General features: G+C 43.0%; 1 protein-coding gene across 2 annotated transcripts in view; it reads right to left on the bottom strand.

Annotated features, from left to right (window-relative positions):
- LOC139562390 (ryanodine receptor 2-like) overlaps positions 1-19,074 on the bottom strand; it is an 82,070-nt gene extending 62,996 nt beyond the window's left edge. Inside the window, exons 1-28 of one of the 2 annotated variants that reach the window (XM_071380083.1) lie at positions 18,975-19,074; positions 15,711-15,830; positions 15,503-15,607; positions 15,319-15,393; positions 15,073-15,151; positions 14,801-14,913; positions 14,398-14,529; positions 14,162-14,277; positions 13,960-14,034; positions 13,529-13,685; positions 13,241-13,405; positions 12,941-13,062; positions 12,535-12,718; positions 12,250-12,385; positions 11,993-12,088; positions 11,636-11,754; positions 11,400-11,533; positions 4,440-4,681; positions 3,992-4,184; positions 3,589-3,793; positions 3,334-3,438; positions 3,066-3,169; positions 2,889-2,972; positions 2,644-2,803; positions 1,713-1,860; positions 1,305-1,513; positions 956-1,130; positions 650-858 (exon numbers count right to left, since the gene is read on the bottom strand). In XM_071380083.1, coding sequence (XP_071236184.1) covers positions 650-858; positions 956-1,130; positions 1,305-1,513; positions 1,713-1,860; positions 2,644-2,803; positions 2,889-2,972; positions 3,066-3,169; positions 3,334-3,438; positions 3,589-3,793; positions 3,992-4,184; positions 4,440-4,681; positions 11,400-11,533; positions 11,636-11,754; positions 11,993-12,088; positions 12,250-12,385; positions 12,535-12,718; positions 12,941-13,062; positions 13,241-13,405; positions 13,529-13,685; positions 13,960-14,034; positions 14,162-14,277; positions 14,398-14,529; positions 14,801-14,913; positions 15,073-15,151; positions 15,319-15,393; positions 15,503-15,607; positions 15,711-15,830; positions 18,975-19,022 — 3,810 coding nt within the window. In that variant the 5' untranslated portion in view covers positions 19,023-19,074. Of the gene's footprint in view, positions 1-649; positions 859-955; positions 1,131-1,304; positions 1,514-1,712; positions 1,861-2,643; positions 2,804-2,888; positions 2,973-3,065; positions 3,170-3,333; positions 3,439-3,588; positions 3,794-3,991; positions 4,185-4,439; positions 4,682-11,399; positions 11,534-11,635; positions 11,755-11,992; positions 12,089-12,249; positions 12,386-12,534; positions 12,719-12,940; positions 13,063-13,240; positions 13,406-13,528; positions 13,686-13,959; positions 14,035-14,161; positions 14,278-14,397; positions 14,530-14,800; positions 14,914-15,072; positions 15,152-15,318; positions 15,394-15,502; positions 15,608-15,710; positions 15,831-18,974 lie in introns of those variants that run through there. The other variant, XM_071380082.1, reaches the window with a different exon arrangement.
- Positions 19,075-22,756: the final 3,682 nt, after the last annotated feature.

Here is a 22,756-nt window from a genome sequence, read left to right as displayed (position 1 = left end):
ATCGAACAAAAGGACCATTTGTGATGTTTATGGGACATATTGGAGTGCCAACAGAAGAAGCTCTTCAAAGGTAAGGCATGAATTATATCGTTATTTCTGAGTTTTGTGTCGCGCCTGGCGAGTTGAAATATGATTGTCATGTGTTTGTTTGATGGGGTGCTGTCCTCAGATAATCGCATGGTTTGCTTTCGCCGTAAAGCCTTTTTGAAATCTGACACAGTGGCTAGATTAACAAGAAGTTAAGCTTTAATTTGGTGTATTGCACTTGTGAATGTATGAATTAAATATTTCAAATAATTTTTTTTGAATTTCGCGCTCTGCCATTTCACCGGATGTTGTTTAATCGATCCCGCTAACGGGATTTGATCCATAAGAAGTTTTAAAGTCCACTGAGACAGGCGTGAATAAGACAGGTGTCTCATGTGCCATAAAAAACAGATATTTTAGACTGCTCAACAAAAAAAAACCTGGGTCGACCAACAGCCTATCGACCAAACAATCGACCAGTCGACTAAATGGGGTCAGCCCTAATCAAATCAATAGTTATTTCTGGTTGTTTACCAAAGTTAGCTGGCTGACTCATTGATCCTGCTTTGTAGTGTACCCCCTGGTTCAGGCCAGGTTGGCTTGTGGATGTGTGGTGACTAACCTGTATGCTATCATGGTCTGTCTGTACAGGGATGAACTGTGGTTGTCTCCAGCTCATCCACAGGGCTGGGTCTCTGGCCATGTTTACAGCAAATGGCTTATAACCTTCCTGTAGGCCACACTCTGTGAAGTAACACAGTGAGGCCACGTCACGACCCAGATTCAGCCTGGCCTTCTGGTTCACCCCGAGACAACACACAGGGAGGAAGCCTAGCAATGACAGGAACAGGGGAAGGAGGGAAAACCATCAGGTTAACACATCCAGTTGGTGTTTATGAGGTAGAAGAGTTTGACCAAATTAACAAACCCTGGTTGATGTCAAAGTCCTTGGCAGCCAGCTCTGATCCGCGGTCGTTCAAAAGCACCTCTCCATTGAGAGTGACCATCATGGTGCATTCACCCATGTCAACCATACAGCCCACCACATCACCACTCTGCCAGGGCCGACCCAGGGGCTCACCTCCCTGGTGACACCACTGGGCCTGTGTGTGAGAGACAGAAGTGAGCAATTGCAAGAAAACTTACCAATGGCTACACGCTTAGCTGTGTGTAATGTCCAATCCATGACTCGCTTCTAACGGTGGGAGCTTATCTATGTATCCTAAATAATATTATTGATGACAGCATGTCACCAGTAGTCATTTCAGTCTTCTCACCTTGGAGCCGTCAAACACAAAAGCCTGCATGTCTGATCCTAGTTCCCCATTCGGTGTGCAGTGGGGACGAGCCCAGCCTACCCTCATGTCCCCTTCCGTCACCGCCTCAAACTCAAAGTACCACTTCCCCCTGGTCACAGCATACAACTTGTCTGCCCTGAAGACCCTGAACTTCTCAGCCGCTGTGTGACATGGGTCTGGCATCACAGCTGAAATCCAAAGGAGTAACAGCACAGAAATACTAGCATATAACAAGAGACAATACTTTACGCAGTAAAACACGGGATAGCATGACAAATTTTCCACCACACAGCACATTAAAATAACCTTTGAATAATTATTAGAGGTGCACAAGATTATAATAATGATTAAAATGATTGCTAAAGTGGAACGTGAAATCATCCATACCTCTGTCCTGGTCCAGGGGCTCCAGACTGTAGCCGTAGCCCAGCAGGGTGCACACAGCCTCCCTCACACCGTCTCTGCCAGATTGTCTGCTCCTCTCATCCAGCAGGCTGTAGGGCACCAGGTGGGGGCTCCGCTTGGCCTTCACATCCTAGAAAAAACAGAGAGAATGAATTAGCACTCATTACCGCTATATTACTATCACATACACTGAGTGTACAAAACATTAGACTGACCAGGTGAATCCAGGAGAAAGCTATGATCCCTTATTGATGTCACTTGTTAAATCCACTTCAATCAGTGTAGATGAAGGGGAGGAGACAGGTTAAAGAATGATTTTCAAACCTTGAGACAATTGAGACATGGATTGTGTATGTGTGCCATTCAGAGGGTGAATGGGAAAAACAAAATATTTAAGTGCCTTTGAATGGGGTATGGTAGTAGGTGCCAGGCGCACCGGTTTGAGTGTGTCAAGAACTGCAACGCTGCTGAGTTTTTTAAATAACAGTTTCTTGTGTGTATCAACAACAGTCCACCACCCAAAGGACATCCAGCCAACTTGACACAATTGTGGGAAGCATTGGAGTCAACATGGGCCAGCATCCCCGTGGAATGCTTTCGACACCTTATAGAATCCATGCCCAGACAAATTGAGGCTGTACTAAGGGCAAAAGGTGGTGCAACTCAATATTAGGAAGGTGTTCTTAATGTTTTGTACACTCACTGTACAGACCAAACTAGTCTGCTACTTCAAATCCTTCATCAAGACATATCAGGAAGGTCATCTCATCCACAACTACAAACAAGGCTTACCACTATCAAAAGACCAGCTAACATTTTTATGGACTTCTATTTCAAGGCTCTTGGTAAAGCAGATATTTAATTAATCCCGCTGCTGTAGTTTGGCTAGGTCTACCCTTGTATCAAAGCCTACCTGGTGTGAGCTGTAGGTCCAGCCCTGCCTGATCCGGTCCCTGGCCCACACGTTGTGATCGTTCTCAGCCAGCAGCTCCACCACCGCCTCCTGGGCAGGACTCAGGATGATGTGGCTCAGGTCTACCGGGGCTGGTCTGTACCCACTAGGCATCTCATACCTAGACAGGAGAGGAAAGGTTAATTTAGTACAAAAGACAGGAGGAACACTCACTCATAAAGAGTCTCAAGAGTAGAGCTACATACTTGTTGGAGAGCCTCAGGTATCTCACTCCCTCATCAGCACGGCCATCTGCCAGTCCAATATGCAAACCAAGGGCAACGAGAGTCCTTCACAAAGAAGTAGAATAAAGACAAAATAAGTGTCTTGACAGGTCCTTTTGATGTGAATGTGTGAATGTGTGAATGGCAGAGGAGGCTTACCGGAGAGTGTCCTGGGACATCTGAAGGCTGTGGTTCCGCTCCTGTTCTGGGAGCCTGGAGAACTCCACCAGACAGGGGTCCTGCTTCTTACTGTCATCTCTCACCTACATCACAATACACATCTGTCAAAATACATATACACTGTTGACATGAACAGCTGTGAGCAGCTTGCTATGGAAACCATACAATCAGTAGACCAAGAAACCCGGAATGTATGTAAGGGATTTGGATACAAGGCCATAACCCATTCAGTAGTTGCATCACTCACAGCTCCATGGGTCCATCCAAGGTCAATCTTGTCCATGACCCACAGCTCATGGGTGTTTTCTGCTAGTCTCTCACGAATATGCTCCAGTTGAACAGGCAACACCACCTAAGGAACCACATGGGTTGGGGTATATGATAAAAGATGGAAGAAAGATAGGTCTGTTTTCACTTAGCTAAAGTAGGTTGTATGCACCGACATGCTTTAAAGGCCATGGACAAATGTGCAAAGAGGTCAAAGTACTACTGGATTTGGTACCTGGCTGATGTCTACTGGACTAGGGGTAAAGGTTGCTGGGGTGAGGGGTACAGTGGGGCCCAGAAGGTATTGCTCCTGGGTGAAGTCCTGACACGGCTCCACCCTCAGCTTCACCCTGGGGAGCAGAGCCTCGGAACACGGGGCGAAGCCTGGAGGGGGCAGGAAACGGAACTCTCCATGTCTCCCACCCAGCAGAAAACGCACCCTGTGCTCACACAGTCCAGACAGACAGATAGATTTGAGCAGACAGAGCCACACATTTATTACCTGGACATTGAAACAGAATCAGATCACATTCATAGAGAAATGGGAAATTGTGTTTTCAGAAAAGCACTCCAGAAATATAGGTAGATGCATTGAAAGAACGGAAAGTATGCCAACAACACATAGGTAATACTCTCACTTGACACCAGCAGAGAAGCTGACCACTGGGAAGAGCAGTCCGTCAGTGTTGAAGTTTTCCAGCATGCCCTGGACCGGCTGCCCGTTGACCCGGAAGGAGATGCAGGGGGCAACGAGGTCAATGCAGCAGCTGACCACATCGTCCTCCCTCAGAAGGTGGTGATAGGGAGAGCTCACTCTCCGGCCAACACAGCCTGATGTACAGGACAGATAGAGTGCCAGACTTTACATTCATAGTTGGCAGACGTAGATTCTGTATGAAATGCTTTCCCCTGTAACCTGAGTATGTAATAAAACATAATAAACTAATCACAAAAAGTTCATGGCAGAAATGACAGATGCATTTGCTTCATGATTGTGAAGACTTTTTCAATGAAACTGCTCCTATCCAGCACATAATAACACCAGCGAACATTCATTAATTTTCCCTTCTCGTAGTGTTCCCTCACCTGACCAGAGGTACAGCCCGTCAAAGCCATAGGAGCTTAGGTCATCTCCTACCCCGTTGCCCCCCCAGGCCTCTCCACCCGTGAGATAGGGGTTGTAACCCTCAGTGTTGGCCCAGCCCACACGCAGGTGAGTGGGCTCAGCCGTGAGGAAGGGCTCCACCTGGTCTACAGTCATCTCATAGTACCACCTCCTGTACTGGGCCGAGTCATCACCCAGGGCCAGGAAGATGTTGGGCCTCATGCTTTGGTAAAGAGGAGAGGGGAGATTTTATTTATTTATTTATTTTTATTTCACCTTTATTTAACCAGGTAGGCTAGTTGAGAACAAGTTCTCATTTACAACTGCGACCTGGCCAAGATAAAGCATAGCAGTGTGAACAGACAACAACACAGAGTTACACATGGAGTAAACAATAAACAAGTCATTAACACAGTAGGGGGAAAAATGAGTGTATATACATTGTGTGCAAAATGCATGAGGAGGTAGGCAATAAATAGGCCATAGGAGTGAATAATTACAATTTAGCAGATTAACACTGGAGTGATAAATCATCAGATGATCATGTGCAAGTAGAGATACTGGTGTGCAAAAGAGCAGAAAAGTAAATAAATAAAAACAGTAAGGGGATGAGGTAGGTAAATTGGGTGGGCTGTTTACAGATGGACTATGTACAGCTGCAGCGATCGGTTAGCTGCTCAGATAGCAGATGTTTAAAGTTGGTGAGGGAAATAAAAGTCTCCAACTTAAGCGATTTTTGCAATTCGTTCCAGTCACAGGCAGCAGAGAACTGGAAGGAAAGGCGGCCAAATGAGGTGTTGGCTTTTGGGATGATCAGTGAGATATACCTGCTGGAGCGCGTGCTACGGGTGGGTGTTGTTATCGTGACCAGTGAACTGAGATAAGGCAGAGCTTTACCTAGCATGGACTTATAGATGACCTGGAGCCAGTGGGTCTGGCGACGAATATGTAGCGAGGGCCAGCCGACTAGAGCATACAGGTCGCAGTGGTGGGTGGTATAAGGTGTTTAAGTAACAAAACGGATGGCACTATGATAAACTGCATCTAGTTTGCTGAGTAGAGTATTGGAAGCTATTTTGTAGATGACATCGCCGAAGTCGAGGATCGGTAGGATAGTCAGTTTTACTAGGGTAAGTATGTCGGCGTGAGTGAAGGAAGCTTTGTTGCGAAATAGAAAGCCGATTCTTGATTTGATTTTCGATTGGAGATGTTTAATATGAGTCTGGAAGGAGAGTTTACAGTCTAGCCAGACACCTAGGTATTTATAGATGTCCACATATTCTAGGTCGGAACTGTCCAGGGTGGTGATGCTAGTCGGGCGGGCGGGTGCAGGCAGCGAACGGTTGAAAAGCATGCATTTGGTTTTACTAGCGTTTAAGAGCAGTTGGAGGCCACGGAAGGAGTGTTGTATGGCATTGAAGCTCGTTTGGAGGTTAGATAGCACAGTGTCCAAGGAAGGGCCAGAAGTATACAGAATGGTGTCGTCTGCGTAGAGGTGGATCAGGGAATCGCCCGCAGCAAGAGCAACATCATTGATATATACAGAGAAAAGAGTCGGCCCGAGAATTGAACCCTGTGGCACCCCCATAGAGACTGCCAGAGGACTGGACAACATGCCCTCCGATTTGACACACTGAACTCTGTCTGCAAAGTAGTTGGTGAACCAGGCAAGGCAGTCATCAGAAAAACCGAAGCTACTGAGTCTGCAGTACTGTCTTTTATCGATGGCGGTTATGATATCGTTTAGTACCTTGAGCGTGGCTGAGGTGCACCCGTGACCGGCTCGGAAACCGGACTGCACAGCGGGAAGGTACGGTGGGATTCGAGATGGTCAGTGATATGTTTATTAACTTGGCTTTCGAAGACCTTAGATAGGCAGGGCAGGATGGATATCGGTCTGTAACAGTTTGGGTCCAGGGTGTCTCCCCCTTTGAAGAGGGGGATGACCGCGGCAGCTTTCCAATCCTTGGGGATCTCAGACGATATGAAAGAGAGGTTGAACAGGCTGGTAATAGGGGTTGCGACAATGGCGGCGGATAGTTTCAGAAATAGAGGGTCTAGATTGTCAAGCCCAGCTGATTTGTATGGGTCCAGGTTTTGCAGCTCTTTCAGAACATCTGCTATCTGGATTTGGGTAAAGGAGAAGCTGGGGACGCTTGGGCGAGTAGCTGCGGGGGGGGGCGGAGCTGTTGGCCGAGGTTGGAGTAGCCAGGTGGAATTCATGGCCAGCCGTTGAGAAATGCTTGTTGAAGTTCCTCATTACTTTCAGCAACTGGACAAAAGACTTATGACACTGGAGCACTTGTTTGTCTTATAGTGACTGGTCTAACAGATATTAGTTTAATTAGTTTGTTTGTTTCTTATTTTGTTTGTTTGTTTTGCTAGAGGGAATTGTTTGTTTTTTTGTTCAGGAGGGATGAATAAAGGGGTAATGGGGATACTGTTAGCGCCCTATTCAATAAACATTAAAACAATTGAAAACTTTAAAGACGAAAAGCAATCAGATGTGGAGGGCTTAAATAAAAACATGTCAAGATGAAACTAGATAGATTTTTTAATCAGAATGATTTAATGTTGATGTGTAGTGGAATGTGGTAGGCTAGTACTTCTTATTCCTGTATACTGAGCCAGGTCTTATTGATGATGAAATACAAATAGTTATTTCTTACATTTTAAATGTGATACTGTTGGCCATAAAGCTGTTTTAATCACTACCTCAATATCAACTGATTATGACATTACAGTTGATGATGTTAGAAAGAACCATGCCATCACAAGAGAATGAAGATTCTAATTCAGGAGAACATCAGTTGAAACGGCATTCTGTCAGTTCTTTTAACAGAGAGCAGAAACCATAAAGATAGCTATGTATCCTGATTATCATAGCCTAGCAATATCCAGTACAGAGCAACAAAGAGTAATAGAGTAAGCACTCATTCCTAAATATTTAGCGAGACGCTCCATGTTGGTACTGAAAAAGTATTTAACTTGGTACTGAAAAAGTATTTAACTATCAAACACTGGTATGAAATAATACTAAAATCAGTGTTTCCGCTGCAGTCATTTAGCTGTGGCGCTGCGCCATTGCAAAATCATTGACACCATGGCAAAAAAATATAGAACATTAACTAATATTTCTGCTGAGGCGCTTTGAAGTGGCTACAACAGTCCACATGTACCTTTCCTCTGCAAACAAAACGAGTAATGAATAAAATAAATCTGACAACCCCATTGTAGAATAGTTTATCTATTTACCTAGTCAGCTTGTTGTGTGTTCTATGAGAGAAATATTCCTCTCGAGGTGCATTCAAGTTACGAGTGCCATAGGGAGGGAAATATGCATTCTGACAAGCACTCAATGTACAACAATTCTTCTAATCACGGGAAAACAGCAGTTCTGCTCTCTTCCTGATGGCATTTTCTATTGCCTTAGCCACGTGGTTTCATATTATCATATTGAAATGATCATAAAAAGATGATAACTAATTTCAATCAAATGCTCATCTTCTCTGTATATTTGATGGTGAAGGATATAAGTATGTGGTCACTGGCATTGGTTTTATTGGTATGGTCATCATTACTTTAACGACATCTCTGATATGTGTACCATATAATATCATCATTTTATAACATGGCATTGTTGAATACTCGTTTCTGATTGGCTTGAAGGCATTTTGGAGCGTGCATTATTTCCCTATAACGCACAGTATATTTGCACGGCACAATTCAATGGCTATAGTTCATACATGTTCTATGCTGCTTTTGAAAGCAAAAGTAAAACTGAAAACATTATTGCCATTTGATTGATGGTTAGCTAAACTAGCAGGTCTGTTTGTTTGGTAACCAAGGCAACAACTGTCACTATCTAGAAACTTGTTAGCTACTTCAGTGGATGTTGAACACATTTCTACCTGCAATTGAACACATTGCTAGTGGCAAATGTGTTCAATTATAGCTATGGTATAAAAGGGCTAATCAACTCTGGGCTCTATGCGTTCTCTGGAAAATAATACAACTCCGTGGAAGGTTGGCTCCACTCCACGTCATTCATTATGTTCCAGAGAACGCATAGACCATTGTTGATTATCCCTTAAATATTTGTATGACGTGTACACCGCTGCACAGAACTATAGTCATGGTTATCAAACATTATGTCAGAATGACGTCATGAGATTGTTGACAAAGTAACTGTAGAATAAAAGTGTCTATGGCAACATGACCCAGTGCAATATCACAATGTAATTCTAATTTTATAGAGACTAGAAAACAAATAAGCAATAGCACTACGAGAGTGAGTGCTCCCTGACGGTTGTAGATGGTGGACGAGCTGAGAAAGGAGTTGGTGGGACAGGAGGAAAGTGTGACAGAACGAGAGAGGAAGGTAGAGGAAAAGAGACAGAGAGAAGAAAGGAGAATGATGGAAATGGAGACTATTGCCGAGATCAGGGAGACAGAGGGCAGAAATGGAGAGAGAGAAACTAAAAAGGGAGAAGAAGATAAAGAGGGAGTTGGGCAGGAAGAGGGATGATCTCCAGAAAGAGATGTAGAGTTCCCTCGATCAAAGGGTACAAGAAGAAAAAAGGAGGTTGGAGATGGAGAAAATGGCAGAGGAGATGAGAGAAGAAGAGGCTGGGACCTCTAGAGAAATAAGTGATGGTGAGAGAGATGGAGGGAGCATCTGAGCCTTGCAGGGATGGAGAAAAAGTAATGAAAATGAAGGAGAGGAGATAGGTGGACCAAGCAAAGCAGGACAACATTTAAGGAGAGGAAGATTGACAAGTGCTGTGGGAGCATTAAGAGCAGAGAGAAGAAGCAGGGGAGCGGTGAAAATATAAAGAGCTGTGGGAGTGACAGAGACGTTGCTCGTGAATCTGCCTTTGAGAGCTCAGAAGATAAAGAGCAGTCAAGTGTTGAAATGGAAAACGAGAATATCAAGGGAAAGGGAAAATCTTCACCAGGTGGTTTCCTAAGTAATGGTGAATTGACAGAAACAGAGGGGTGGTGAGAAGGAATAAAAAAATATATATTTTAAAATATAAAGTAGTTTACTACCACAAAAACATCCCTTATCATTTCTGAATTATAAATGGTTAATCAACAGAATGTCATGATTTGGTTTCACTAACTCCATAAATCATTGACAGCTGAGATCCTGTCAAATTACTAGTCACAATTTACATGTAACGAACTAAGGTGTTTTGGTGACACTTTCACAGAAGCTGTTTTTCTTTAAATAACAATGGCAATACTTGGGAATAAAATGTACAGTTGAAGTCAGAAGTTTACATACACTTAGGTTGGAGTCATTAAAACTCATTTTTCAACCACTCCAAAAATATCTTGTTAACAAACTATAGTTTAGGCAAGTCGGTTAGGACATCTACTTTGTGCATGACACAAGTAATTTTTCCAACAATTGTTTACAGACAGATTATTTCACTTATAATTCACAGTATCACAATTCAAGTGGGTCAGAAGTTTACACGCACTAAGTTGACTGTGCCTTTAAACAGCTTGGAAAATTCCAGATAATTGTCATGGCTTTAGAAGCTTCTGATAGGCAAATTTACATAATTTGAGTCAATTGGAGGTGTACCTGTGGATGTATTTCAAGGCCTACCTTCAAACTCAGTGCCTCTTTGCTTGACATCATGGGAAAATCAAAAAAAATCCACCAATACCTCAGAAGAAAAATTGTAGACCTCCACAAGTCTGGTTCATCCTTGGGAAAAATTTCCAAACAACTGAAGGTACCACGTTCATCTGTACAAACAAAGTACGCAAGTATAAACACCATGGGACCACGCAGCCGTCATACCGCTCATGAAGGAGAAGCATTCCGTCTCCTAGAGATGAACGTACTTTGGTGCGAAAAGTGCAAATCAATCCCAGAACAACAGCAAAGGACATCGTGAAGATGCTGGAGGAAACAGGTACAAAAGTATCTATATCCACAGTAAAACGAGTCCTATATCGACATAACCTGAAAGGCCGCTCAGCAAGGAAGAAGCCACTGCTCCAAAACCGCCATAAAAAAGCCAGACTACGGTTTGCAACTGCACATGAGGACAAAGATCGTACCTTTTGGAGAAATGTCCTCTGGTCTGATGAAACAAAAATAGAACTGTTTAGCCATAATGACCAGCGTTATGTTTGGAGGAAAAAGGGGGATGCTTGCAAGCCGAAGAACACCATCCCAACCGTGAAGCACGGAGGTGGCAGCATCATGTTGTGGGGGTGCTTTGTTGCAGGAGGGACTGATGCACTTTACAAAATAGATGGCATCATGAGGCAGGAAAATGATGTGGATATATTGAAGCAACATCTCAAGACATCAGTCGGAAAGTTAAAGCTTGGTCACAAATGGGTCTTCCAAATGGACAATGACCCCAAGCATACTTCCAAAGTTGTGGCAAAATGGCTTAAGGATAACAAAGTCAAGGTATTGGAGTGGCCATTACAAAGCCCTGACCTTAATCCTATAGAACATTTGTGGGCAGAACTGAAAAAGCGTGTGCGAGCAAGGAGGCCTACAAACCTGACTCATTTACACCAGCTCTGTCAGGAGGAATGGGCCAACATTCTTATTGTGGGAAGGCTACCCAAAACATTTAACTCAAGTTAAACAATTTAAAGGCAATGGTACCCAATACTAATTGAGTGTATGTAAACTTCTGACCCACTGGGAATGTGATGAAAGAAATAAAAGCTGAGATAAATCATTCTCTCTACTATTTTTCTGAGATTTCGCATTCTTAAAATAAAGTGGTGATCCTAACTGACCTAAGACATGGAATTTTTACTAGGATTAAATGTCAGGAATTGTGAAAAACTGAGTTTAAATGTATTTGGCTAGGTGTATGTAAACTTCTGACTTCAACTGTATGTATTAACGAATGGAAATATCAGTGTGAGTCAGAGGGTGAATAATGGTTGTGTACCTGGTGACCTGGTTGACGAGGCGAGTCTGGAGAAGCAGGTCTCGCTCTGGTAGCAGGTTATCACAGATCAGATGCTGGTTGGAACGCACTGCCATACCATGACACACACAGAGAGAACACAGCACATCCAGGACCTGGGATAAAACCATACACAGGTTAATATGTCAAGAAATCAGGTTAATATTTCAATAAAACACAATTATTTAACAGAGAAAAGGTACTGAGAGTGTACGTACCTTATGGTTCCGCCCATGCTTATCCAGTAGAGAGATGATGGATTTAATGTGTCCTTCCCTTATAAAGTTGAGAGTCTCAGGACTCTCCACAAGGACACAGTGTAAAACCTCCAGGACACCTACACAACAGACACAACTTAGTCGCAGCATCTACATGTAAAATCTAATGTGTGTCACCCCTTTACGGAAAAACCACATGTATTTCACGTGATCACATGTGAAGTGTTCCAAAAACACATGTTTTCACGTGAAATCATGTGATTTTCCACATGTGAAATCATGGGGTTTTTCTGAAAGGGACCATTCTTGTCCTAAGAGGTCATGGGTAAAAGTAGAACTCCAAAATGATGCACTTACCAGTGGAGGCCTCCAGTCCCTCCAGCCTGCTCACCAGCCAGTCCAGGGAGCCTGAGAACTGGGCACAGTTCCTGCGATTTCCCCTGATAAGAGCAGCTGGAGGGGAATAGAAAACAAAGATGAAACTAAGTATGACTTTTTACTTGTAGATCTATACAGATTTCCCATGCATCATTTTTATAGTCAGTCGAATGTGGGGTGGTAGTGCATGAAGTTCTTATACACAGAGTATTTAATGCTGAGTGGGTCATTCTCACCCAGTAGTTCATAGAAGGAGTTGAGGATGTTCTCCCAGTCATCTCCTGCCTCCTTCCCAGCAGCTGCAGCAAAATGAGAGGCACTGCTGTATAGGTGTAAACGGTCAATACAGTCAAGAACTAAACCGATGACCCCCTGAAAGAGAAAGAGATATCAAGAGATAAAATAGCACATTTCCGAACAAAAACATCCTTGAACCATACAGATGCAGAAAACGTATTTTGTCATGCCACTTCTGGGGACAATAGATTCAAGGGCCCCAAGGCTAATGAAATCACTATTACCTCCTCTTGAAATAGATTCTGTCTGTTCTTCAGAGCTCGCACACTGTTCTGCCTAGCCTCATGTCCTAGCCCCTCCCCAGGTGGCTGGAGGTAGCCAATCAGATCCTGCAAACTTAGGGCCACTGTCTCTAGTGGCAGGTTTAAGGAGGGGGTGTTCGCTCGCTGACTGAGACCATCAAGTCTCCTAAAAACAAGAGAGGGGATTGAGAGAAGATAGAACATTTCCAAGATTTTCCAAGATTTTTTGTCCAGGCCTTGCTAGTACGAGCCCAAGTGTCCACAAACTACACAATGGCTCCATCATTTACACTCTGCACTCTCAACCAATCACACTGTTACCTCAGCTAAATCCCTCACTTGGGGAACCCAGTTAGCCAGGTTCCTAGAGGGCTGTGTGATGGCCTACCTGATGAAGCCTGTGAAGAGGAGGACGGTGCTGCGGATGAGTCTGGCCGTGTGGGACTCCTCCCACTGAGAACGGGACAGGCTCAGACCGTCATCCATGTGACCCTCACTGTGCATAATGGCCTGGAGAAAAGGTCATAGGACAATGTGACAATAAAACACAATACAGTACACATTTAACAGAAAAAAAGTAAACAACTAAAAGCTACGCATATGTCCAAGCAATGACTCAAATACTGAGTAAGCCTACAGTGTGATGAAGTTCAGCAGAAATGAGTACTGGAAAAATACATTATATTACCTTGCGCTGCACTGCTCCCAAGCGGGCACACTTGGCATCAATTGCTTGATAGGTGAGCCACAGACCAGAGTCCACATGCTGGACGTAGCACATGGAGTCTCCATACTTGATCTCTGAGGCACCCATACCATCAATGTCCTTCTTTGGGCCACATTCTAGCTTCTCCTAAAGAGTGATGTGGAAATGTAATTCTGATCACCATCAACAATTGACACCGCTGGTTATCAGATTTGGTCTATGTATTTGGGGTAGGCAAAAAAACAATGAATTTGGCATTTGACCTCAGACCTTAGAGGGTCGGAAGCAGAAGGATGTGGACTTCACGTCAGCCCTCTCCCTGTCCACCAGGTGAAGGCCTCTCTCCTCGGTCAGACTCAGGTACCTCCCTGTGGTGACATGGCGGAGCCGGAATGGCTGACACCAGCGTGTGTTGCTACTACTCCAGCTGTTGGAAATAGTTGTTATGCTCAGTCAGTTAGAGCTCAGTCAGTATGCAGTAAGTGCATGGAGCTATGGCAGCAGCGTTAAGGAGAGGGAGGAATGCTGTCCTCACTCAAATCCTATGATTATTTTTGCCTCATCTTACCGTTACCACTCTACCTGACCAAATACAAGTGAGCGTATCTTTAACGACCACAGATACACATGCCTGCATCTTATGGGGTGGATTTGGAAAATCAGTGTATGAAGGGTATGGAAAAAAGATGTGAGAGACTTACGCAACACGCAGGATCTCGAGCCTCCAGAGAGAGCGGGCATGACTGGACACTGCTCCACCCTCGTAGTGCACCACCCTAAGGACATGAGAGAGAGCAAGAGAATGAGCGATGAGAGAACACAGGCTTGCATGAGTGAATGATTGGGAGCATTTAAATAATCAAAATGCTTGGTCGTGTGTATGGGTGTGACTCTGGGACTTACTTGCGTAGCTCCTCCCCCTGGTCTGTAGATGGGACAGTCAGACATTCGTCTGTGTGTCCATGCAGCAGCCTCAACGTGTCCCCTCCCTTCAGATACCCTACGATTAGCACACAAAGGAAAGTCAAGGATTACAATCAAGAAATAACACGTAATAATATCCAATATACAGTACACTCCCAAAATGGCAGGGTTGTAATGTGCATTTAGGTTGTGTTCTCTGTATTGACAGAAAGAGGCAACCTGCCTTGAGCAACTCCACTCCCAGAACAGATGGGGGCGACCCTCCAGAGGGTCTGCTGGAAGGCTGCGTCCACAATGAGGCTGCCACTCTCACTCGTATTGTCTATCACACTCCCATAGGACAAATGCTGCAGGGAAACAACCAAGACAAGAGCCTTAACAAGATCATGACAGTTATGGAGAATCAAGAGAGATCAGGATTTACAATGATTTCACATAATGGAAACCGTTTCTAAATAAACCATCCATAAAGTGGCTGCTATTTTTCTGGGGTCTATTTCAGACACTATTGAAGTTTATTCAAACATTAGCACGTTAGCTATTTATCTCCTCTTTGAAGGGTACCTGCCTTGTCTGCCATCTCATTATATCTCTACATGCACTTCTCTGGTCACTCACCAGGTATCTCTCAGATGACACACTGACCAGGATGAGGTCGTCCCCGACACGGACCTTCTCCCCCTCTGACCTCTGCTTGGATGCAGGGTGAATGGTCCACCAGCATGCCTCACCTGGACACACAGGTAATTTGTATGGAATGTGGTTGATTGCCAGAACAAAGGGCATACTACTCATAGGCCTACTGAATTGATATCTAAACATCATCAAAACAAGCACTTTCTGATGTTCCACCAAGCACTGGAACACATCTTTAAAATTATGTGAAATACCTGTTTTATCATCCTGCAGACCAACATCAAACGCTAGCTTATCTGTCGAAGACTGGGATGTGGACAAACAGCAAAGATACTGAAGAAGAAGAAAACGTAGAAAGGTCCATTTAAACCTTGAACAACCCCTTATGACTGGAATAAACGGCATAATCAAACACACAGGTTTCCTCATGGGATTTACACAACCAAAATGAAAAGTCTTAGTTCTCCAGACAGATACTGTGATTGGTTGAGAAAGCTCACCATCCTGCTGTAGGAGTGTATGAGCAGTACAGCATGACCGTAGAGGAGGGTGCGATGACCACCTCCCTGACCAGCCTGCACAACACAACATAACTACAGCTCTTATTAGAACACAACCATGAACCATGACTTCACAGAAATCCATTATAGTTAGGCTAGAATGAGACCCAAGCTGTTAGCTCACCCCTGCTGCTTGGTCCTCCCTGTTAGCCAGCATCTCCTGCAGAGCTCTGACAGACAGACACTGGGCCAGCACAAAGGAACACACCGACAGGTCTGGAGGAACATTCTGGGGAACACAGTGCACATACTCCTGATTAATCAGACTCTTATCAATCCTCTGATCTGGCATTCTCTGATTCCAAAGACCATGCTGTGGGATGAAGCTATACCTTGCAGTTGGAGGTGGACTCCAGACAACAGAGTCTGCAGCCAAAGCCCTCTGCAGCCAGGCACAGTTTCAGATGCTCCTGTTGGGATGTGAAGATGCACTGCAGCACCACCTCATCATTCTGACAGAGGCAGGGGCACATAGTATACCACATTGCTGTTAATAAATATTGTGAGCTAGTTGTTTTCACCTGAAAAACATTCAATGAAACTGACAGAAATAATTTCATGCTGTAAAATGAACTTAGACAGTACTTCAACATTGTATAACAGTGAGTGGTTAACTCCTTTTTAAAGTGCACTCCAAGGGAATCAGGTCACAGCCATATAAGGAGAGCTGAGAGACTGTGGAGAGAGGAGGGACTAGCAGCCAGACTGGAACACCTCTCAGTGCCCAGGGCATGATGCCACCACTGAGGTGTCACTGTTGTCTGACCCCTGCCTCACACTCCATTCCACCCTACTATCAGCAACCTCTGGACTTTATCAGTCCCGCTGCACAGTAGAACCACTTAGGGACCTAACTGAATAAGGAATAGGGCTCAGAGCTGGCTGAGGTCAAGAATGCCATTTCCACTCAGGCCATAAATAAAAAAAGGTCAATATCCCATAAGCTTTCAAAGGGTCTGAATTGGATCCTGACCTCAATCATGCATTGCAGAGTCAGTCAGGTCAGGGCAGAGAGGCTAACATGGCCCATCACAAGTTCTTTACGAACAGAGATAAGGGCCACAGCCAAATCAGTTTTCCCCATATTAATTTAACAGCAGCGGGCCACCACTTCTAAATTATTGCCACCACTCCAAAAAACACTGTAAAAAAATATAATAGTTGGTCAAATGTGTTCAGTGTAAACTTAAATGACTAAAACCAGAAATACAGTATTCCCACCCCTGAGTCAATAATTTGTTGAAGCACCTTTGGCAGCGATTACATCTGTGAGTTTTTCTGGGTAAGTCTCTTAGAGCTTTCCCACACCTGGATTGCGCAACATTTGCCCATTTATTATTTTCTAAATTCTTCAAGCTCTGTCAAATTGGTTGTTGATCATTGCTAGACAACCATTTTCCTGTCTTGCCACAGATTTTCAAGTCGATTTAAGTCAAAACTGTAACTCAGACACTCAGGAACATTCACTGTCTTCTTGGTAAGCAACTCCAATGTAGATTTGGCCTTGTGTTTCAGGTTACTGTCCTGCTGAAAGGTGAATTCATTTCCCAGTGTCTGGTGGAAAGAAGACTGAACCAGGTTTTCCTCTAGGATTTTGCTGTTGCTTAGCTCCTCCATTCCATTTATTTTTTTATCCTGAAAAACTCCCCAACAATTACAAGCATACGCAGCTAACACTATGCTTGAAATTATGGAGAGTGGTACTCAGTAATCTGTTGTATTGGATTTGCCCCAAACATATAACTTTGTATTCAGGGCAAAAAGTGAATTGCCTTCCCACATTTTTTGCATTATAACTTTAGTGCCTTGTTGCAAACAGGATGCATGTTTTGGAATATTTTTATTCTGTACAGGCTTCCTTCTTTTCACTCTGTCAATTAGGTTAATATTGTGGTGTAACTACAATGTTGTTGATCCATCCTCAGTTTTCTTCTATCACAGTCATTTTAAAGTCACCATTGGCCTCATGGTGAAATCCCTGAGCAGTTTCCTTCCTCTCCGGCAACTATGTTAGGAAGGACGCCTGTCTCTTTGTGGTGACTGGGTGTATTGATAGTCCATTCAAATTGTAATTAATAACTTCACCCTGCTCAAAGGTATATTCAATGTCTGCCTTTTTTATTTGTACCCATCTACCAATAGGTGCCCTTCTTTGCGAGGCATTGGAAAACCTCCCTGGTCTTTGTGCTTGAATCTTTGTTTGAAATTCACTGCTCGACTGGAAGACGTTACAGATAATTGTATATGTGGGGTACAGAGATGAGGGAGTAATTTAAAAATCATGTTAAACACTATTACTGCACAGGGAGTGAATCCAAGCAACTTATTATGTGACTTGTTAAGCACATTTTAATGATGAACTTATTTAGGCTTGCCATAACAAAGGGGTGAATACTTATTGACTCAAGACATTTCAGCTTTTCATTTTTAATGAATTTGTACAAATTTATAAAAACCTAATTCAACTTTGACAATATGGGGTATTGTGTAGGCCAGTGACAAAAAATCTCAATTTAATCTATTTTAAATTCAGGCTGTAACACAACAAAATGTGTAAAAGGTCAAGGGGTTGGAATACTTTGAAGGCACTGAAAGAACATCGCGTAAGCCATGACAAAATGTGTAGAATTGCAGGAAATTAGCTTTAAACTGCACATGTTCTTTCAGCTCCTTGGCAAATGTTCTCTCAACTTTGCCACCACTGCTGAAAAAAATCATAGGGGAAACACTGAAAATGAACTGCATAAAGTTACTTAGTTTAAACCTTTAGTATGGTCTGAGAGACCATAATGCCTGAACCAGTACCTGTCACCACGGCCCTCACCAGTCAACCGAAGCATGTGACTGTCCCACACAGCATCAACCAGCACTCCACTCGTGACATGTCTTTATCAGAGAGCTGAGATACCAAGCCCTGAGAGGACTCACAACCACAGAGAATGATAGGCCTCCATCATTCTCTGTGGTTGAAAATACAGTTAAAAATAGAACAAATGCTTAAGCTCAATTTACTGTAGCCCAAGTAGTTGCACAGAAAAAATAAATAAACTAATATATTTCTACAAAAATAGGTTAATGAGTTTGAATTTGGAGTAAAGGTTAGCAATTAATTTGTCAGTGACAAAAAAAAGAAATAAATGGTTGTTGTTATTCGCTCAAATGAGAGGAGAGCAATAGAGAGAGTAACAATTCTGTAACTCTTGTTTCATTAGCAAACAAAACATGTCATGGTAGCCAACACACAGTTAGTTTTAAAGACAAGTAATGGCCATTCAATACAGCCGAGTAACTTTCAAATAGACAAAAAATTAACAGTTTCTACTCTAAACTCTATCATGAAAACAAAGGTTTGGCTTTTCTTATTTGTTTAAGAAGTTTTCAAACAAGTGAGTGACCGTGGGAAAAAGTTAACAAGTAAAAAAGCATGTAACGTTACACCTGACAATTGTGGCCGAATGTACCAGTGATTATTATACACCTGTAAATGTTTCAATTTCTGGCTACCGTATCGATGCCCTGCATAACCCAACCTTCTTCCAATTTTGCCGCAAATGCCGCCACCAGAGTTAAATACTCCGTAGCATTAGCCTACTTACCGTACGTAGAAATTGGATCTCATCTTCGCTTTCTCCTGATTCAGCCATGTCCGAATATGTAAAGCAGTTCACTGTCTGTAGAAGGCCTAGTTGAAAAATAATCTGTGAGATTGACCAACGCTCATTGGATGGCGCTTTATCATTTTTGACCCAGCGCGCGCTTGGCAGGTAAAAATAGGCTACAGTCTACCATTGTCCACGACCACGCACGTGCATCGACCAACCTGCGCAATTCCGTGCATTAAAAGCGCAATCTGCTAAATGTACTGTTGCTCAATAGTTTGGCCACCCACATCTCTCATTGTCAAGGCGCACAATATCTCACAGGCAGCCAATGGAGGTGATAGGACAGGTAGCCCTATATATACCACATGAGGCAAGACGATTTATTGAATAGTGCAGAGTAGGCCTAATGAATAAGACTTGCCACAGCAAGAGTTCCCACTTTAAATATTGTAAAAATGATTTATTGTTATCAGTAGCAACCCTTCATTCAGGGTGATCTCACCTGTTTGAGCCCCACCGTTTTTTTTTGTTGTTGCCTGTTTTGCATGTTATTTTGGAATTAATATATGTCACATATCAGTTTGCAAACAATGTAAACAAAAAAAAATACAAAAAAACTTTTGAGTTAATAAAGTCGCATACAAATATGGTCTGCTTAACTTTCTTGAGTTAAGCAGCTTCAAAATGCAGGTGTTCCAGCCTAGCTCAGTGCTTTCTGTGGTGGTGGGGCAACCAGCAGAAAAAACAGAGTGTAAGAGTTGGTAATGTTCTCTAGTTGCTCAGTGATTGGCTCAGTGTTCTGTCACTCATGGGGACACTACGTCACCGCAAAATCTACGGGGAGAGCTCAACAGCATTCTTACACCTTGCCCAAACCGGCTGCGCGCGTGCGCCATCGTGCATACATTTATTTTGCCCCCCCACACCAAACGCGATCACCACACGCAGGTTAAAATATCAAAACAAACTCTGAACCAATGACATTAATTTGGGGACAGGTCGAAAAGGATTAAACATGTATGGTAATTTAGCTAGTTAGCTTGCACTTGCTAGCTAACGTTAATTTGTCCTATTTAGCTAGCTTTCTGTTGCTAGCTAATTTGTCCTGGGATATAAACATTGAGTTGTTATTTTACCTGAAATGCACAAGGATCTCTACTCCGACAATTCATCAACACATAAAACGGCCAACCGAATAATTTCTAGTCATCTCTCCTCCTTCCAGGCTTTTTCATCGTTTAAATTATATGGGGATCGCATCTAAACTTTCATTGTATTACCACGACTACCGGCAAAACAGTTCGTCTTTCTATCACCCACGTGGGTATAACCAATGAGGAGATGGCACGTGGGTACCTGCTTCTATAAACCAATGAGGAGATGGCACGTGGGTACCTACTTCTATAAACCAATGAGGAGATGGGAGAGGCAGGACTTGCAGCGCGATCTGCGTCAGAAATAGGAATGAGTTCTATTTTAGCCCTTGACGCTCGTTGGCCGCAGACACTCGTTGGCGCGCGCGAGCAGTGTGGGAGCAATAATTGAATAACATGGATTTCAAAATTTATTTTGCGACGCTCGCGCACGCGACGTGTCCGGTCTGGTCAGCATGTTACATAGGTATTCCTTTTGTCCAGGTGGGCGATGGCAATGTGGAGTGCAATAGTGATTGCATCATCTGTGGATCTGTTGGGACGGTATACGAATTGGAGGGGGTCCAGGGTGTCTGGGATGATGGTGTTGATGTGAACCATGACCAGCCTTTCAAATAATTTCATAGCTATAAACATGTGCTACGGGCGATACCCTGCAAGCAATAATGAGTTGTTACAACGTCCCTGGCACATCACAAAATGGTTGCCTAAAGACGTTGTGTCATGGTCCCCTAGAAGTTTTGTCTAGTTACTGATTGGTCCCAGAGGACGTTTTTTGGACATTTTGGGGATGTTGTGTCATTGTCCCCTGTAGGTTTTGTTTAGTTCACCAGGTGACATACTTGTAAAAATGTAGTAAAATGGATTTCAGTTTCCCTGCATTAAAATCACCGGCCATGAGAAACGCGACCTCTGAATGTAAATTTTCTTGTTTGCTTATGGTCCTATAAAGCTCTTTGAGTGTGGTCTTAGTGCCAGCATCAGTTTGTAGTGTTAAACAGACAGCTATGAAAAATATAGATGAAAATTCTCATGGTAAATAGTATGGTCTGCAGCTTATTATGACGTATTCTAAATCAGGTAAGCAAAAACTTTCAACTTCCTTATAAACATTAGAGATCACACACCAGCTGTTGTTAACAAAGAGACACGCCCCTCCTCCCTTCGTCTTACCAGAGTCTTCCATTCGGTCTTGACAATGCATAGCAAAACCAGCGAGACATCGTCACAACTGATTAGCTCAAACGCATTAAGAAGGAAAGAAATTCCACAAATTATCTTTTAACAAGGCACACTTGTTAATTGAAATGCATTCCAGGTAACTACATCATGAAGCTGGTTGAGAGAACGCCAAGAGTGTGCAAAGCTGTCATAAAGGCAAAGGGTGGCTACTTTGAAGAATCTCAAATATAGATATATTTAGATTTGTTTTACACTTTTTTGGTTACTACATAATTATGTATATGTTATTTCATAGTTCTGATGTATTCACTACTATTCTACAATGTAGACAATAGTCAAAATAAAGAAAAACCCTTGAATTAGTAGGTGTGTCCAAACTTTTGACTGGTATATTCATTTCCTCGATCAGCCACAAGAAACATAATATATTACAGTTTTTCAGGTCCCGTTGATAGGATAGCCTCGAACAGGAGCTCATCCAGTTTCTTCTCCAGTGATTGCACATTCACCAATAGAACAGAGAGCAAAGTCCATCTAACGCTAACGCTGGGTAGTTCTGACTGTGTGAAAAACTGATAGTGAATGTTTTGAAGCCAATAATACTTGCTAGCTACAGAATTAATTGCACAATCACTGTCTAATTAATGTGCCACCAGTCAAGAACAGAAAGAAAGAGGGCACAAGAGTTTTATTCAAAGAAGTTCAAATGACTGTAAGTAAGGTTCTTGGAAACTGCCTGCACATCACTCCTGGCAAACTATCTGGATAATTTGAGTGCTTTAAAGGTCTTTAACTTCATCACAGTAATTATGGGTCATGAAGGTGTGTTCCATGTGTTAAGACTTTGTTTGTTGCTATCATGAACAGACAAACAGGCAGAGAGGGAGAGAGAGAGAGCCCACAAACCAACAGGCATGATAGTGAGAAGTGCCTCTCCAAACCCATAGAGTTCATAGAATGATGATTTGTCATAGTATGAATCAATCGGAATTATCATATATCAGTGCCTCCAGGATTCTGCGATTCTGCGATCTCAATGCGAGGGCTTGCAAATTTTTACCAATCTTACACTATTTCTGCATAAAACAGTCAAATCATCTCAATATTATTGCACAAAACTGACCCATCACCGCAGTACAAAAATAATGGTTCAATCATATATGGTTCAATCAAGCCACACATCAACAAACTATTTCCCTCGTCAGCACATTTTCGCAACAATTGGATAAAATCATTGCATATTGCCATGCAAAATTTCAGAATTGCAGCAGCAAAATCAAGCATTTCTGCCCGCAAATATAACAAAAATCCCTGCAAAATCCCGGAGGGACTGATATATAATCTCTGATGAAATGATTGCAGCATAAGTCTGGAGGATGTATTGCATGCATGCAGAGGCAGCCATGATGATATTTTATTTGGGATAATTGTGTCAGTTTG

The sequence above is a fragment of the Salvelinus alpinus genome, chromosome 32, assembly GCF_045679555.1.
Source record: "Salvelinus alpinus chromosome 32, SLU_Salpinus.1, whole genome shotgun sequence".
Lineage (NCBI taxonomy): Eukaryota > Metazoa > Chordata > Actinopteri > Salmoniformes > Salmonidae > Salvelinus > Salvelinus alpinus.
The sequence above is the reverse complement of the archived record's forward strand: the minus strand, read 5'-3'. Positions and strand labels throughout refer to the sequence as shown.